Here is a 16,967-nt window from a genome sequence, read left to right as displayed (position 1 = left end):
AAGTTATTCAACTAAATTTTTCATAATGTACAACTTCACATAATTATTTTGTTTTTTTATAAGAAAAGTAAATACCTAGACAAACGAAAAATACATACATAGGCCTACAAACATTTTGTGCATATCTTGCTAAAACCAAATTAGCAATTAGTTACATTTATTTGTCCTACATGTACTGTATGTTAAATGATGTTTAATCGTCATGTACATGCTAAACTCATAACTGAATGTTACAAGTTATAAATAAGCGCATATCTCAGTCATTCTTCCAATACATATTCATATTGCTGAAATTGTTCTCTAGAAAAGTCTTATAAGTCTCATAAGTATGAATTCTCACCGGTTCAGCGGGCGATTTTGCCATAACTCACTCAAAACAGATTCAAGAAGTAAACAAGTTCTGTAAACTCCGGAACTGGAGGCATCCAGGGTATCCTAGCAACAGCCAGTGACGGACAACTGACAGCACTACGTGTGACGTTTCTGTGGTAAGCCACGCCCACCACGCACAAATTCTTATGAAATCGGTGCGCGTTTGCTGCAGCAGATATTACAGTGACTCCTGCAGACTCGCATTAAATGTAAATTATCTTACTTTTGCTGTGCATGCTCGTGCTTTTTTTTGTTGTTGTTGATGCATAGTGCAATGCCAGAAGTGACATCAAGATATTTGTTTTAAAGTAACATTTGTTTTAAAGCTGTTTGCCATTTATTAAGATCATATAACACCGTGACATTTTAACATGAACAGAGAGAAACAACTCAAAAGTTGATATGCACTTTCATTGTTTATGCAAGTTTATCAGATGCTTTTGCTGTAAAATCAGACCACTTACCATAAGTATTAAAAAAAAGTTTTTGTTGCTGATATAATAAAGTGCTACCAAAACATAAAATATTTACGATTCTCAGATATTTTTATCAATGCATTTTTATAATGTTATTGATAAGCGATTTAGATTTTTAGACCCCTAAACTTACCCTCAAACCTAAACTTACCCATTTTATAGCGAATATAAAAAGATATAAAAAGCAATTAATCGAAATATGCAGGGAAATGACCATTTTAGTAACAATATAGAAATAAAAAGAAAAGATACTGTACGTTGATATTTTGATCATTTTTTCCAAGCACATTTTACCACTTCCAAACAAAAATAAATCTTAATAAGTACTATTAATTTTGTATTTAATCATTTAAAAGGGATATTTAATTGTCTATAAAGGCTGAAAGTGAAAAACTCCTTATATTCAGGCTGCATAATTATTAGGCAGGGTTTCTTTTACAGATAAATTGAGCCAAAAAAGAGATTTAACTCTGACTGGAGGTCAAAAATCATTAAATGCATATGAGAAGGATGCAATATTAATGCAATACTAGAATTTGCAAATTTAAGGCATGACCATTAGACAGCAAAATGCTAACAACCCACTCAGGGAAAAAAAAAAAAAAAAAAAAAAAACAGGTGGAGAAGAAAAGACACATTTTAACTTCAAAAGAATTAAGAATTATAGTAAAGAATTAGGTGTGAAACCATCAGGAACCATTTAGTCTCCAGCACCACCATTTTCCACAACTTACCTGGAGTCTCCAGAAGTGCAGTGTATCAGGTTCTCAGAGACTTTGCTCGGGTAGAAAATCTTAAAAAAATTACCCTCATTTAATAAGAAAGCATACTGAAGTGTTGTGAACTATATGACGGCTGTTGAAGGAGCATCACATCCTCTTGTACCACTCTTTGAGCAATTTATATTCCAGAATCTGGCAGTAAGTTCTGGGAGTTCATTTTTGCAAAGATTGACTAAAAATGACCTTATTTTTCAAGTTTCAGTTCATCCTTGATATACTAAAATAGTTGCTAAAATGTGAGGGTGTACTCACTTTTGTGAGATACTGTATATATTTTTAAGTCAGTAAAGTTTTGGTTTCAGTTTATAATGAGTCAGTTAAAACATAAATATTTAAGATCATACAGGTAAGTTGGATAGACAGTAGGAGAAGCTAGTAATTCATTTTGCTGTAAAAATTATGAAATCAATAGTTTTAATAATAATAATATTATTAGTAGTAGTAGTAGTAGTTTTGGTTTCTGTTTATAATTGGTCGATTTAAAGAGTTAATAAACATTAATCACAGCTTTTTAAAGTTTTGAAATCTGTATTTAATTATTGGTCTTGTCAAAATCCATTTAGCTGCTTTCAAGGAAAGAAAACAAAATATGTAACAATATTTTATTAACATGTTATATATATATTGATAATAACAGTCAAATGTTTTGGACTCTTAAAGGAATAAAATGTGAAGTTTATAATTTAATAAATCTTTTTGTTTTCGTGAAACCTGCATCTGAACTGTAAATCATGCTTTTAACAGTCATTTAATTATTTTTGTTTTAACTTTTTTGTGCAGGTCTTAAAAAAGATCTTTAGAAGTCTAGAATTTAAACTTAAATATCCTGCAGATACCCTGGTCTCACAAAAACCATCAACACTTTTTATATATAATTGTCCGGACCTCGGATGGTGGACCTCAAGCTGTTTTAGTTGAAGACCCCTGCTATAAACTAAAAAAATGAACTCAAGAAATAAAGTGTAATTTTTATTAAGTCTTCCGTAAAGAGTAATAAACTATAAACTAAACCAACTAACTATACGAATCACAACATTATACATTTTGATTTGAAGCAAAAAAATCTACCTAAACTGACAAAAAGACACATGCAAGACTTGTACTTTTGGCTTTAATGATGAAAAGAACTACAGTCCCATGAAGAATTGTGCATTTGGGTTTATACAAAATAATTTGTGTTTTAGCGTCTGTAAAAATGTAAGTAAATGTACATTTTACGAAAAATACATACGAATTATCATGAGATCATGTTGTTATATCCAGTTGAAACAGAAAGTCAGGGTCAGGGTTAAAAAAGACAAGTCAGATTTTTGTGGAGCACATTTATTTATTTATTTTCCCAGATGTATTTCAAAATGCATTAAAAGTATATGCAATGTATTTGCAGTTTGAAAGACAAATGAAATGTTACTGTAGTTTACTTTTGTTTTACCAGTTCCAGATATAAATTACAATCAGTGACATACATAAAAAATAAAAAAGCTGCTGCATCTACAAAGCAAACAAACAATAAATGTCACAAAGAAGAAATACACATATTTCAAAACAGAAGTACAGTAGATGTTTAATAAAGTGTTAGCTGCCATAGTTTCAAAAAAGTTGGTAGAGTAAAATACTAAATGATCTGCTACAATAGAATCACAAAATGATATAGCATGATTTTACAAAGTCATCCTTGTAAATAAAGAACACATAGTAGTATATAGAAATCATGCTCACTACGTCTAAATACACACATGAAAAACTGAAAGACCTTTTCTGTCTTTCAGTTTCATATTTTAGGTCAAACTGCTCCTCATCAAAGGCTGGGCTTCGTCTCTGCAGACCGACTCTGTGTCACACTGTTTGTCCATCAGGTGCCTCTGAAACTCTGGATACTTGTTTTCATTGTTCTGCTGAAGAGAAGAAGCTTTTAATTTCTACATAAATACAAGATTTCAATTATGTTTTGTAGCTATTCATATGTATTGATCAGGGGCGTAGCGTCTGGGTATGCAGGTGCATATGGGCCCGGGCCGAGAGGGAACTTTTAATTGAAACAAGGGAACGAATAGAGTCCTGCACGGACCCAGCCCTGGCCCGAGTCGCTCAGACCCGAGCCCTGTCCTTGTCTGACAACTTATCGACTTATCAGAACAGAGCCTGTGTTGCAGTCATTAAAATAGATCAGTTTTGTTTTTAATGGCTTTAATGGTTTCTTTATTAAGTTAATTTAGAAATATGTTTGGAATATTTTATGTTTGTTAAATTCAAGCTTTTGTTTTTTTAAAGTAACAACCAAGCAGTCAGCGGCAATGAGTTGAGCATGTTTGATCAATTTAGGCTTCTCAAATCAACACGACTTGTCTAAAATAAAATCTATAGACATAAACCACTTGATGCATTTCACAATATTAATTTAATCACGCATTTCCACTCATTTGTGCGGAGAGTGGAACCTAAAGCATGCTTTGCAGGCATTTTTTTTTTTCTTAATAACAGAGGAAACCTAAAATACGCCATAATTTTTGCTCATAAAGGTAAGAGTAATACATCATTCGGAACTGCAAAAGGTCTACTTTTATTTGTGTGCACTGCACTTAAAATATAAAAAAAAAAGTCTGTGGCATCCAACCGGTCTTTACATTTAACATGAAAAAAGCAATAAAATGTAGGCTTCAACTCAGTTAATCAGTTGATTTATGAGAAAAATAAAACAAATTTTGGCAAAGTTATAGGCTTGTTGGCTTTTCTGAGGTATGACTTATTAACAAGATGTTTTATTGACTTTTTTTTAACACTGATTGATCGATTTCGTGAGATTTTTTAACATGCATTCAAATATTTTTTCATGTTTTTTTTTTCGTGCTGCAAATATTAAAAGATAATTGATTCACATACTGCTTGATCTGAGGCGAATATAATTATCTCACTACAAATTAAAGAGCATAAAAACACATTTATTGTTTGTATTTTATAAAATTGACATTATTAAAGCCTGAGACTTGCATGCAAGCATTTACACCCTAAATAAAACAGCTTGTGAATACTCACGTATATGATGTTCTTATACTTAAGAAAAATCAACAAGTTGGAGCCCATATTGATTGGGGGGCCTGTACATTTTTTTATATATATATATATATATGGGCCCAGGGCTGACTTGCTATGCCACTAGTATTGATGGTTGCTTTGGGAAATACAGCGGAACCCATTTTAATTTGTCTTCCAGTAAAGCTGTGTATGTAGGTTGACTCTATATAGTGTTGGTAAGTAACTGATTACATGTAATCTGGATTACGTAAACATTTGAGTATATTACATTTTAAAATGCTCATAATCAGATTACAGTTACTATTTTGTTGTCAATACATTTCAATTACAATCCATATTTTTATATTTTTCTCAAAATGAGTTTTTTCTCCTACACTGAGACATAAATCTCCACTTCAGTAACACTTACACACACCAAACTTTAAATTTGTATTCCTGTCTATATCCTGAAGGTTTTTACAGAGGGATTTGTTCATATACAATTAGCTTGATTTTATACAACATTTTACTCCCCCAGAAATTGTAAAAAAAAATATATATGGTTTTCCGTCTGTTCAAACAAAATGACATACACAAAATCTCCTTTGTTTGACTCTAATATGTCAAAAAATAAATAAATAAACAAGAATTTCACAACTGCCTTGATCCAGTGTTTAGATTTTTGTACTAGAAATGTATGCAAATAGTGTATATTTCATTAAATAATGCCTCATTTGCATATTTAAACCTAACATTTTAGAAAACTTGTAATACAAAAAAATGTTTGCAATTGTTCATGTACTGCAAGAAACATTTTTGTCAATAAACAACGTAATTGTCAAAAATAAAATATTTATTTGAAATATCTCTTAGGAAGTTTTATAATTAATTTAACAAACCTTTCGCAGTTTACTGCCACTTAATGGTCTCATTGACATGCAGGTTAACAAATTAAATACTTATATTTTTATTGTTCAGGTGTTTAAATTATTTTTATTATTTAATTTATTAATAACTTATCAATATCAACTCCCTATCAACTCACTAATGTTATGTTTAATGCATTGTATGATGTTAAAAAGGAATATAGCTGTTTTCTTTCCAATTTTTAAAGCAATATGGTACATTTAATTTAACATTTAATTTTCATGACTTAATCTGTAATCAGTAACAGTTCAGTACAAGTTACACAAATTAATGAAACTGCACTTTAATTGCACTGCTATTTTATTGTGTGTTCACTGTCATTTAAATATGAAACATGAGCAGAAAAACCCCTCAAAAACATTGATTATGTTTCGCTGGCTTTCACAACAGAGGAAATGATTCTAAAAAGATATGCCTCACCTGGTCGGATTGCTTTGGCAGTAGGTTTTCAATAAGTTCTCTGATGTTGGCAAAAGTCGGACGCAGAGTTGGTTCCAGGCTCCAGCACATTTTCATTATTGTGTACCTATAGGAGGTCAAGTCACTTACTTTATATAGTTTTGTTTATTATTTATTGTTTCTTTTTCAGAACTGTACAAATGCTTTTAAACTCACATTTCATGAGGGGCGAAATCTGGTTGTGGCATGTGATAACCGTCTTTAATCATCTTATAGAACTGTGCATCAATCACAACATTGGGGTAAGGACTCATACCTAAAAACAGAAAACACAATCATACCAACAAATCTGTTTTTTTTTTTTATTTCCTTTTTTCCCTCCTAAATAGGTCTGAACAAGTCAATTCACTTACCTAAGGAAAAGATCTCCCACAAAAGCACACCGTATGACCAGACATCACTCTGTACTGTGTAAAGACATTCAAAAATGCTTTCGGGTGACATCCATTTCACCGGCAGTCGAGCCTGCAGAACCAATGCAACACAATGGCAAAAAAGAAGTAATTAATATACTTTAGATATAAAGTATGCAATTCTGACCTTTTTCTCACAATTGAAAGTTTATATATTGCAATTCTGACTTTTTTCAGAATTGTGAAATATAAACTCTAAATGACATGTTATAAAGTCCAATTCAGATGAAAAAAATCAATTGCAAGTTTATATCTCACAATTAGGATTTTATAAAGTCACAATTGTCAGATATACATAAAAAAAATCAGATATCTGTGTTTATATCTTGCAATTGCGACTTAATTTACATTTAGACATTTAGCAGACACTTTGATCAAGTTTTTTTTTTTAATTATATAATAATAGAGTAAAAAATGAAAAAGCAAGCTAGTGTTAGAGGCCTAAATATAAGAACAGAGAGGCTAGTGTTAGTTAGTTTTTTTTTTTTTTTTTCAGAAGTAGACATGAAAAGGTAAAAGATGTTTACTAGCTGCTACTCTAAGTGCAATGATAAAAAGCAAGCAATTCATTCTGAATTGTCAACGTTTAATTCTTCTGAACAATATGCAGAGGTTTTAGCAATCACAACCTTAAATTAGCAAAAGTTGTAAAGTATGTAATATTTACAATTACGTATTTAGCAAATGCGTTTGTCCATAGTATTCACAAAATAATTACTTTTTTAAACAGGACATACTGTAAATTGTCAAAAGATTTGGTGTACATACAACAATGGAAGGTTTGGCTATTTCTTAAATGCTTGCAGAAAATACACACTTTACATCTGCTATGCAGACTAAAAATTGTCAATGTCATCTTAAGAGATAGCGACCTAAAGATGGTAAAAAAAAAAAAAGGTAATTGCGACTTTTTGCTTACAATTCTAAATTGAAGTCAGATTTGCTAGATAAAAACTCAGAATTATGAGTTTGCAGTGCAGTTTGCACAAAAAAGAAGTTTATGCAAGTGTATAACTAAATATATACAAATTAATACCTGAAGAGGGACACAGTAGTATACTTAAAGATGTATGTAAAGTATCTTCCTGTATGATGTAAAGTTCATTTAAAGAAAACTTGCGAGTATACTTGCTGTATAAACTACTAAACTAGTAGAGATAGTAGAGACTATACTTCAAAGTGCACTAAAAATGCATAAAAAAGTATTTAATTAGTACACTATCAGTACACCTATAAGTTTACTTTCAGTATACATGCAGCACAATCTAAAAACATAGATGTAAACTAGTTGTGTACACTAAGTTTACTACTGTTAGACTTAAAATATACTTAAACGTTTACTTTTATATACTAGAAAGAGGGCAAATTTAGTCCCAAGGAGTACTGAAATAGTAGTACACTTAAAAGTATACTACTAGTACACTGATATTTGTATACTTACTACTTAAAGTATACTTAAAAATATACTTGGTAAGGGCAGCAATAAAGTTGCAGGATATAATATGGCATGTAATGTATATATTAAATATAATATATCCTGCAATTGCAAGTTTATGTCAGGCAGTTTAAAAACTGGCTTTTATACACTACGATGAAAAATGAATATGAAAAATGAAATTGTTTTTTTTATTACTCAAAACAGTGTTTGTTCTGTCAGATTTAGTGGTGCATAGGTTCAGAATGCATAATTACATTCTAAAAAGTTGAATTGTTCATGGAATACAAGAAAAACTAACTTACATTCCCCTTTACTACATAATTCAAGTCATTCATGATGTCTCGTGCAAGGCCAAAATCACAGATCTTGACAACGCGGCAGTCGGACACAAGAACATTGCGTGCAGCCAAATCTCTGTGAATACACTGGTCATAAAAAGCATTAGAAAATGACATTATAATTTGTCGTACTGTAAAGCTTGGTATCTTTAAAGAAATTGTTTACCCCCCTAAAAAGAAAATTCTGACTTTACTGTAGCTGCATTTTTTTTTAATTGTAATAAAAGTGTTATAAAATTAATAGCCATATACAACTTGGTCACTCCATGTTTTCTGAAGTCATATGTGACCCTGGTCCACAAAACCAGTAAGGGTCAACTTTTTTTTAAATTGAGATTTATACATCACTTGAAAGTTGAATAAATAAGCTTTCTATTGATGTATGGTTTCCATTGTTTGGTATGATAGAGCAATATTTGGCCGAGATCTATTTGAAACTATTTGAAAATCTGGAATCTGAGGGTGCAAAAAAATCGAAAAATTGAGAAAATCGCCTTTAAAGTTAGCAAAGCATATCACTACTCAAAAGTTAAATTTTGATACATTTACAGTAGGAAATTTACAAAATATCTTCATGGAACATGATCTTTACTTAATGATTTTTAGCTTAAAGCAAAAGTTGATCATTTTGACCCATGCTATGTATTTTTGGCTATTGCAGCAAACATACCTGTGCTACTTAAAACTGGTTTTGTGGTCCAGGGACATATATAATAATACATAAATAAAACTGATTCAAAATATTAATAAAAATTATAGTAGTGTCTAAATGCTATTTAAAACACTGTATATAACCAAGAAATATTACATTTTTGGAGGCTAGAAAGTCCATTCCCTTTGCCACTTGATAGGAGAATTTCAGCAAATCATTATTATCCAGTGACCATGCATCCTTTCCTCCTTCATTACAAGATTCTGCTGAAACAGACCAAAAGATTTTAATTTTGCAATCGTTTCTTACAGGAAATATTTAGAAGAGCATTACCTTTATTGCTTTACCTTGACAAATGTCTTTTGACATCTGTGTTGATTGTGGTTCTTTGTAACTCTCGGAGCCAGAGTAAGTCTTCCTACAGAGAAGAAGGTGTAAACAAATTATTAGCAATAAAACAGACATGAGAAGCACAAAACATTTAGCCATAGAAACATCTGCAAAGGTATAAACCTGCCATTTATCAAATGACACTGACATGAACATACCCTGTCGAATGGTTCTTCTGAACTTCCACATTCTTGTAATGGTTTGAATCCACTGGGAAACTCTGAACACCAAGGACATTGTTCACAAATGTTTCTGCTCGTTGACGCAAGAAGTTGAGGAGATCACCGTGACAGCAGTACTCTGTGATCAGCAGCATCGGTCCTACAACAGACCAAAGTCAGATTCAGAGATCAACCAACAGTTTTGTTTTGTTTGCAATTGATATATTAAATAAAAATAATAGCAACTTTTCTATTAAAAGAGACATAAACTCAATTTTCAAAGTGTACTAAATATGCAAAAAAAAAGTATAGTATACCTATAAGTTCACTTTTAGTATACTTGCAGGACAAACTGAAAACATAGATGTAACTAGTTGTGTACTGAAGGTTTACTGTTATACTTAAAGTATACTTAAAATTATGCTTTTATATACTAGTTGGCCAATTTCGTCCCAGGGAGTACTGAAATAGTACACTTAGAAGTATACTACCAGTACACAAATATTAAAAGAGATATAAACGCAATTCTGAGTTTTTTTCTCCTAGCTAAAAGTTTCTTAATTCTGACATTTTTCTCACAATTCTGACTATTTTTTTTACAGTTGAGAAATATAAACTCTCAATTGCATGTAATAAAGTCCAATTCAGAGGAAAAAAAACAATAATCTCACAATTATGACAAAATATAACTCCCACTTGTGCTTTACAAAGTCACAATTGTCAGATACAGTTAAGAAATCTCTGTTTATATCTTGCAATTGCAACTTTATATCTCAGAATTCTGACTGTATTTCTCAGAATTTCAACTTTATTTGTCATAATTGCATTATCTTACAATTCTAAGAAAAAAATGTTTTTAAATGTTTTTAATTAGATTTTAATTTATAGCTTGTAAATATGACTATTTCTCAGAACTGCATTTTTTATATATAATTGTGAGTTTGTATCTGACAATTCTGATTTCAGTTCACAGAACTGCAACTTTATTTGTCAGAATTGCAAGTTTATATGATGCAATTCTAATTTTGTAACTTACAACTGTGAGTTAGTCAAGCCATCCTGAGAAAAAAAGATAGCATTGAGAGGTAAAAAAAAAAAAAAAAAAAAAAATGTGAATTGCAAGAAAAAAGTCTTAATTGTGAGGTAAAAATTGGAATTAATTTTTTTACTATTATTATTCAGTGATGGAAATAGCCTTCCATAAAGTCCGTTTTGTACAATATTTAAAGGGGTCATGAAATAAAGAATAAAAATATTCTTGATATTTACAGACGAGAAGTCACTCTACAATTCTGACAATTTTCTTACAGTTGTGAGTTTATATCTCACAATTCTGACTTAACTTACAATTGTATGTTATAAAGTCAGAATTAAGAGATATTCTCGCAATTCTAAGACAAAAAATGTCACTACTGAGAGATATAAACTATAAAATTCTTTTAGTTTTTTTAAATTATAGCTTGTAAATATGACTTTATTTCTCAGAATTGCAACTTTATTTTTCAGAATTGCAAGTTTATATCATGCAGTTCTATTTTTGTAACTCACAGTTGTGAGTTAGTCAAGCAATTAAATGCAATTACATTTTTTTCATTCTTGCTATTTAGTGACAGAAATGGCATTCAATAAAAACAGCATACACAACAATTTTTAACAAAAAGAGAAGTAACTAAAATAGAAAATGCAAATGTTCACTGCAAAAAAATGCTTTTCTTACTTAGAAAACATAGATTTAGAAGCTTAGTTTTTTGTCTTGTTTCCAGCTAAAATATCTAAAAATTCTTAAATCAAGAGGGATTTTCTAGACAAGTAAAAAATATTTTCTTGTTTTCAGAAAAAACAAGTCAAAATTAAGTGCGTTTTTGCTTAGAACAAGCTAAATAACCTGCCAAAGGGGTAAGCAAAAAATCTTATTTCAAACAAAAAACAAGATTATATTTCTTACCCCATTGGCAGATTTTTTAAAACAAGACAATATTTTTTTAAACCCTTTTGATTGACAAAAAATCTGAATAAGAAAAACTTTTTTTTTTTCAGTGAATTCTTGATATTTACACATATGAGAAAAACATACTGCTGAGTTTGGTGCAATCTTTAACAGACACTTTAAATAAAAGTGTCGGCTAATTGATTACTCATTCATGTTTCTTTCGAAATATGATGATCTTAATGATTTTTTAAAATTCAATGTGAAAATATGACTCACCTTCCTGAGTACATGCCCCCAGCAGATTGACAATGTTTTCATGCGGTCCAATATAATTCAAGATCTTCAGTTCAGACATCAGTGCTTCTTTTTCTTCAAAGCGAGCACTAGCTGTTTGGTTCAGAAAAGAATGTTTTTGTAAGTTTTTCTCAACAGGAGGCAAGAAGGAGAGTCAGAGAATTATGTAATCAGATTACTTTTTCAAGTAACTTGTAGTGTCATGAGTTACTTTTTCAAATAAGTAACACCAGTTACTTTGTTTTCCCATTTATTGACTGACAATGATCCAATTCAACCATACTAATAAGCAAAAATTACTTAATATAAAGTGTTTCATTTTTTCTGTGTTTTGAATTTACATTTCCTTCAGCCTGAGGCTTCTTCATTTCACTTTTGAAGGACTTTTACATTTGCAAAAAATAGATTTTTTTTTTCATTTTAAAATCAAACAAGCAAGCCCAGTCCAGATTTAATAACTAATGCAAAAGTAATGCAACACATTATGTTCAATAAAAAGTAATGTAATTACTTTTTTTTTTTTTTACTTTTTTTAAGGCAGAAACACAATATTGTAATGCACTGCTTTTAAAAATAACTTTCCCTTTAAAATTTTACATTTATATTTGAATTTGTTTACACTTTTGACAAATGTAAAAGGCACAATTAACAGGGCTAGAAGTAGGATTAGTGCATTACAGCATATACCTTGTTGCTGAGGCTTTTTTACATGCTGTAATTTTAAATTGTTTCCTAATCTATTACTCAATTTATCATAATATGCATTGAACTTACGCTTGAGCATTTTTACTGCCACTCGTGTGACACTTTCATCCTTGACAAGCCCATAAGCGGTTGCCTGCACCACCTTCCCAAACGCTCCCGCTCCTAAAACTTGTCCTGTAGTGAAACCAATGGCCTGTTTGTTGTATTGGTTCTTATCATAAATAACAAAAACACTAATATAATGTAACACAGCAAGTGTAATCAAGGTTACAGTACCAAGCTTCAGCTTATTTCGAGGAAACTCAAGTTTTTTGTCATATGGAAGCTGGGTGGGGTCAATGAATGTGTAGCTGTTCCCATCATTGGCTTCAATGATTTTCCACTGGATTTCATACTTGTGTGCCTTAAAAAAGAAGGTGGTGTTAAAAAGCTATTTACTTCATTATTTGTGAGTACAGCTGAAAAACATACCTTTCTGTGCTTGTAGAAGAGGATCAGCATCCCTAAGATTGCCAGGCCCAAGGCTCCAATGAGAACAACAGTGAGCCACGTTGACGTTGACCATACTGTTGTAGCATCAGTGACATCTATACACATTAAAGGAGAAGTTCACTTCCAGAACAAACATTTACAGATAATGTACTCACCCCCTTGTCATCCAAGATGTTCATGTCTTTCTTTCTTCAGTCATAAAGCAATTCTGTTTTTTGATGAAAACATTTCAGGATTTTTCTCCATATAGTGGACTTCTATGGTGCCCCGAGTTAAAACTTCCAAAATGCAGTTTAAATGCTGCTTCGAAAGATCCCAGTCGAGGAAGAAGAGTATTCTCCTCGAGCGAAATGATTGGTTATTTTCAAAAACCAATAAACTACAATTTACTTTCCAACCAGCTCGTCTTGTCTTGCTCTGCCTGAAGACAGTTAGGGTATGTCGAAAAACTCCCATCTCATTTCCCCCCCTCAATTTCAAAATCATCCTACATTGCTGCTTTACCTATTTTGTAAAAAGTGTTTTATCTTCTTTGCATATTCACTTTGCAAACACTGCAGCGATGTTGGATGATTTTAAAATAATTTTTGAGGGAGAAAATGAGATTGGAGTTTTTCAACATTCCCTAACTGTTCTGAACCAGAGATGCACAGACTACTCTTAACAAAAAGGAGTTTATTTTATTAAGTATAAGTAAATTTCAAGTATGTTTTTAAATATACTTTATGCAGTAAGTATACAAATATCAGTGTACAAGTAGTATACTTTTAAGTGTACTATTTCAATACTCCTTGGGACTAAATTTTAATAATAAATAAATTATTAAATATACTTTTAAGTATACTTTAAGTCTAACAGTAGTAAACTTTGAGTACACAGCTAGCTTACATCTATGTTTTCAATTTGTACTGCAAGTACCGAAAGTGAACTTATAGGTATACTGATAGTTTACTAATTAAATGCTTTTTTATGCATATTTAGTACACTTTGAAGTATAGTCTCAGTAAACTAATAGTTTAGCAGTTTTATACAGCAAGTATACTCGGAAGTTTTCTTTAAGTAAGTGAACTTGTACATCATACTTTTATTATTAAATATACATTGTATGTATTTTGTTATATGAATATCTGAACATACAAAACATTAAAAGAAAGAACATGGTTTGGTTTGAATGCTGTTTTATGTCTGACAATTATATGCGGAAGCATCTGTTGTTTCGGTTTCTTCTTCACTTGTGTTTTGCAAATTCTGTACAGAAGATGTGTAATTGAGCCCCTAGCGTATAACAATGAAAACACAGGTTCTCAGAGCACAAGTATAGCTCAAATATATTTATACTTCTAAGTATAAGTCAAGTATACTTAAATGTCATTTTAAGTATATTTCTGAGAAGTGTATAAAACACATTTCTGAAAAGTAGACTGCAATTATATTTTGCTATTTTTAGTTTAAAAGAAGTATACTAAACTTCTAAACTACGAAACTTCTTTTTCGTAATGCATATTGCAGTGACAAGATGAGCATTTGAGGTTAAAAATATAAATTGTATATATTTATTTTAAATAACCAATAGTTACGCTAGAAAAGACCCTTATTCCTCTGCTGGGATCGTTTAAAGCGGGATTTAAACTGCATTTTGGAAGTTCAAACTCTGGGCACCATTGAAGTCCACTATGAGAAAAATCCTGAAATGTTTTCCTCAAAACACATCATTTCTTTACAACTGAAGAAAGCAAGACATGAACATCTTTGATGACAAGGGGGTGAGTAAATTATCTGTAAATGTTTGTTCTGTATGTGACGCTCTCCTTTAAAGAAAAATGCAACAGATGAATTTCAAATGAACAAGATCATGCTTAACTGCAGGGATGTTTGGGTTTTTCTTACATGAAATTTTAAAAGTAAACACATCATGATCTTCTCCAGCAATGTTTGTAGCCACACACTCAAAGGATAAAGTAGTGTTTGCATTGGTCACTGGTAAGACGCTCTTCACCAATACTGGTTCATATTCTCTGACGTTCCCCAAAGTGGACTGGGTGGCCATTAATTCCACAGATGATGTTTTGTTGTAACTACACCTGTTATCATAATAAATCAGAAAATTAGAGCATTCTCAGACATATTGTGTAAAACATACCATATTATCATACAGGGCAAACTGCTCTACACTCTTAAAAATAAAGATGCTTTAAAAGGTTCTTCACAACGATGCCATTTTTAGTTCCACAAAGAACCATTTGGTTAAAGGTTCTTTAAAGAACCATCTCTTTCAAACCTTTTTAATAATCTAAAGAATCTTTTGTGAAACAGAAAGGTTCCTCAGTTCTTAAAGGTTCTTTATGGAACCATTTAGACAAAAAAAGTTTTTTTCTGTGGCATTGAGAAGCACTGTTACTGTTAAGAGTGTATGTGTGATCTAATTTCCAAAAAAAATGACACATACATAGCTCTGGCTTCTTCACACTGGAACCACTGAATCCTGGGTACTGGATAACCGGATGCCACACAAGTAGCAATTCCATTTTCCCACTTAATCAAAGTATTGGGTTTCTCTGTATGTTGGAAAGAAAACATGATCAAACTTCTCTTTGTTCATTTATGAGATCTTATATTCTCCATTACGGTGGCCGACAGAGGCCAACGCGCTGCAAACAAGAAAACACATGCAAACAGAAAAAACGACAACAAATTAAGAAAACATCTTCATCAGTTTGACAACACAGGCGCTGCAAATCCTCGCAACGCAAACACAAATACGGAAACGCGCTGCAAATTCTCACAACACAACCAAACTCAGAAACGCGCTGCGAACACACGAAGGCGCTACAAACTAACAAACGCGCTGCATATAGCACGGTCCACAACGGAAATGTTTCAGGGGGACCTCAAAAAGTGACGAACTCATCTGGGACCTGATTATTTTTATATCACTATATTACCTGATTATTTATATCACTATCACCTTTAAATGATACTATACTATCACTAAAAGGTGATAGTTCACCGATAACACCTCTGCTCTGACCAACAGCCACTGAACAAATAATCAAGTCCCAGATGAGTTCGTCACTTTTTGAGGTCCCCCTGAAACATTTCCGTTGTGGACCGTGCTATATGCAGCGCGTTTGTTAGTTTGCAGCGCCCTCGTGTGTTCGCAGCGCGTTTCTGTGTTTGGTTGTGTTGTGAGAATTTGCAGCGCGTTTCCGTATTTGTGTTTGCGTTGCGAGGGTTTGGAGCGACTGTGTTGTCAAACGGATGAAGATGTTTTCTTAATTTGTTGTCGTTTTTTCTGTTTGCATGTGTTTTCTTAAGTTTGCAGCGCGTTGGCCTCTGTCGGCCACCGTACTCCATTAAGCAACTGGACTTACGGTAGACATGAACTGTAAAAATAATTGAATCATTGACGCTGTCACTCCTTGCAGTCAAGATGTAGTGACCATAATCTTGTGCTCCAACTTTTCTCACCACAATTGTGGACATGTAGTTGTCACTGCTAAATAGAAACACACGATTATTGTCACTTAACAAAACAGAGCTGGCTCTTGTTTAATAGATAAATGTTCCTGGTTCTCATTTCCCAAAAGTATTATAAGTTTAAGCAGATCACAGAATCATCTTAGTTTTGCTTCTGTTTCCAAAAGCTATTGTAACTTAGGTAGTGTTTTAATCGAAAGCTCTGGAGTAATGGTAAGAGCATTATAAGTAGATGGTTTTCTGCAGACACCTATGGAAGGCAGACAGGGCCAAAAGCTTTTAAACATAATGTGGAATTTGACCGCGTCAACACATACTGATTGTCCAAGTTAATGCAACAACATGCACAGTGGCCAATGGAATTGCTGTATTTAAGACTTTATTTGCATAGATGCAACGCTGGTATAAACAGAGTTGGGTGTAACGCATTACAAGTAACGCAAGTACAGTGGTGTGAAAAAGTGTTGGGCCCCCCTCCCGATTTATTTATTTATTTATTTACTTACTTATTTTTTTGCATGTTTGTCACACTTTAATGTTTCAGATCATCAAACTAATTTAAATATTAATCAAAAATAACACAAGTAAACACAACATGCAGTTTTTAAATGAAAGGGTTTTTTTTATGAACGGAAAACAAAATTAAACC

General features: G+C 31.9%; 1 protein-coding gene across 1 annotated transcript; it reads right to left on the bottom strand.

Moving 5' to 3' along the window:
* Positions 1-2,950: 2,950 nt before the first annotated feature.
* On the bottom strand, positions 2,951-16,337 carry csf1rb (colony stimulating factor 1 receptor, b; the record flags this gene model as incomplete). Its single annotated transcript, XM_073832806.1, has 15 exons — positions 2,951-3,522; positions 5,990-6,095; positions 6,185-6,284; positions 6,382-6,493; positions 8,182-8,304; positions 9,026-9,132; positions 9,217-9,287; positions 9,418-9,580; positions 11,627-11,737; positions 12,419-12,523; positions 12,626-12,752; positions 12,821-12,936; positions 14,729-14,922; positions 15,288-15,396; positions 16,213-16,337. Coding segments are annotated over 15 exons (1,783 nt in total), but the record flags the coding sequence as incomplete, so codon positions are not given.
* Positions 16,338-16,967: the final 630 nt, after the last annotated feature.

The sequence above is a fragment of the Garra rufa genome, unplaced genomic scaffold (genome assembly GCF_049309525.1).
Source record: "Garra rufa unplaced genomic scaffold, GarRuf1.0 hap1_unplaced_120, whole genome shotgun sequence".
NCBI classification, from domain to species: domain Eukaryota; kingdom Metazoa; phylum Chordata; class Actinopteri; order Cypriniformes; family Cyprinidae; genus Garra; species Garra rufa.
The sequence above is the reverse complement of the archived record's forward strand: the minus strand, read 5'-3'. Positions and strand labels throughout refer to the sequence as shown.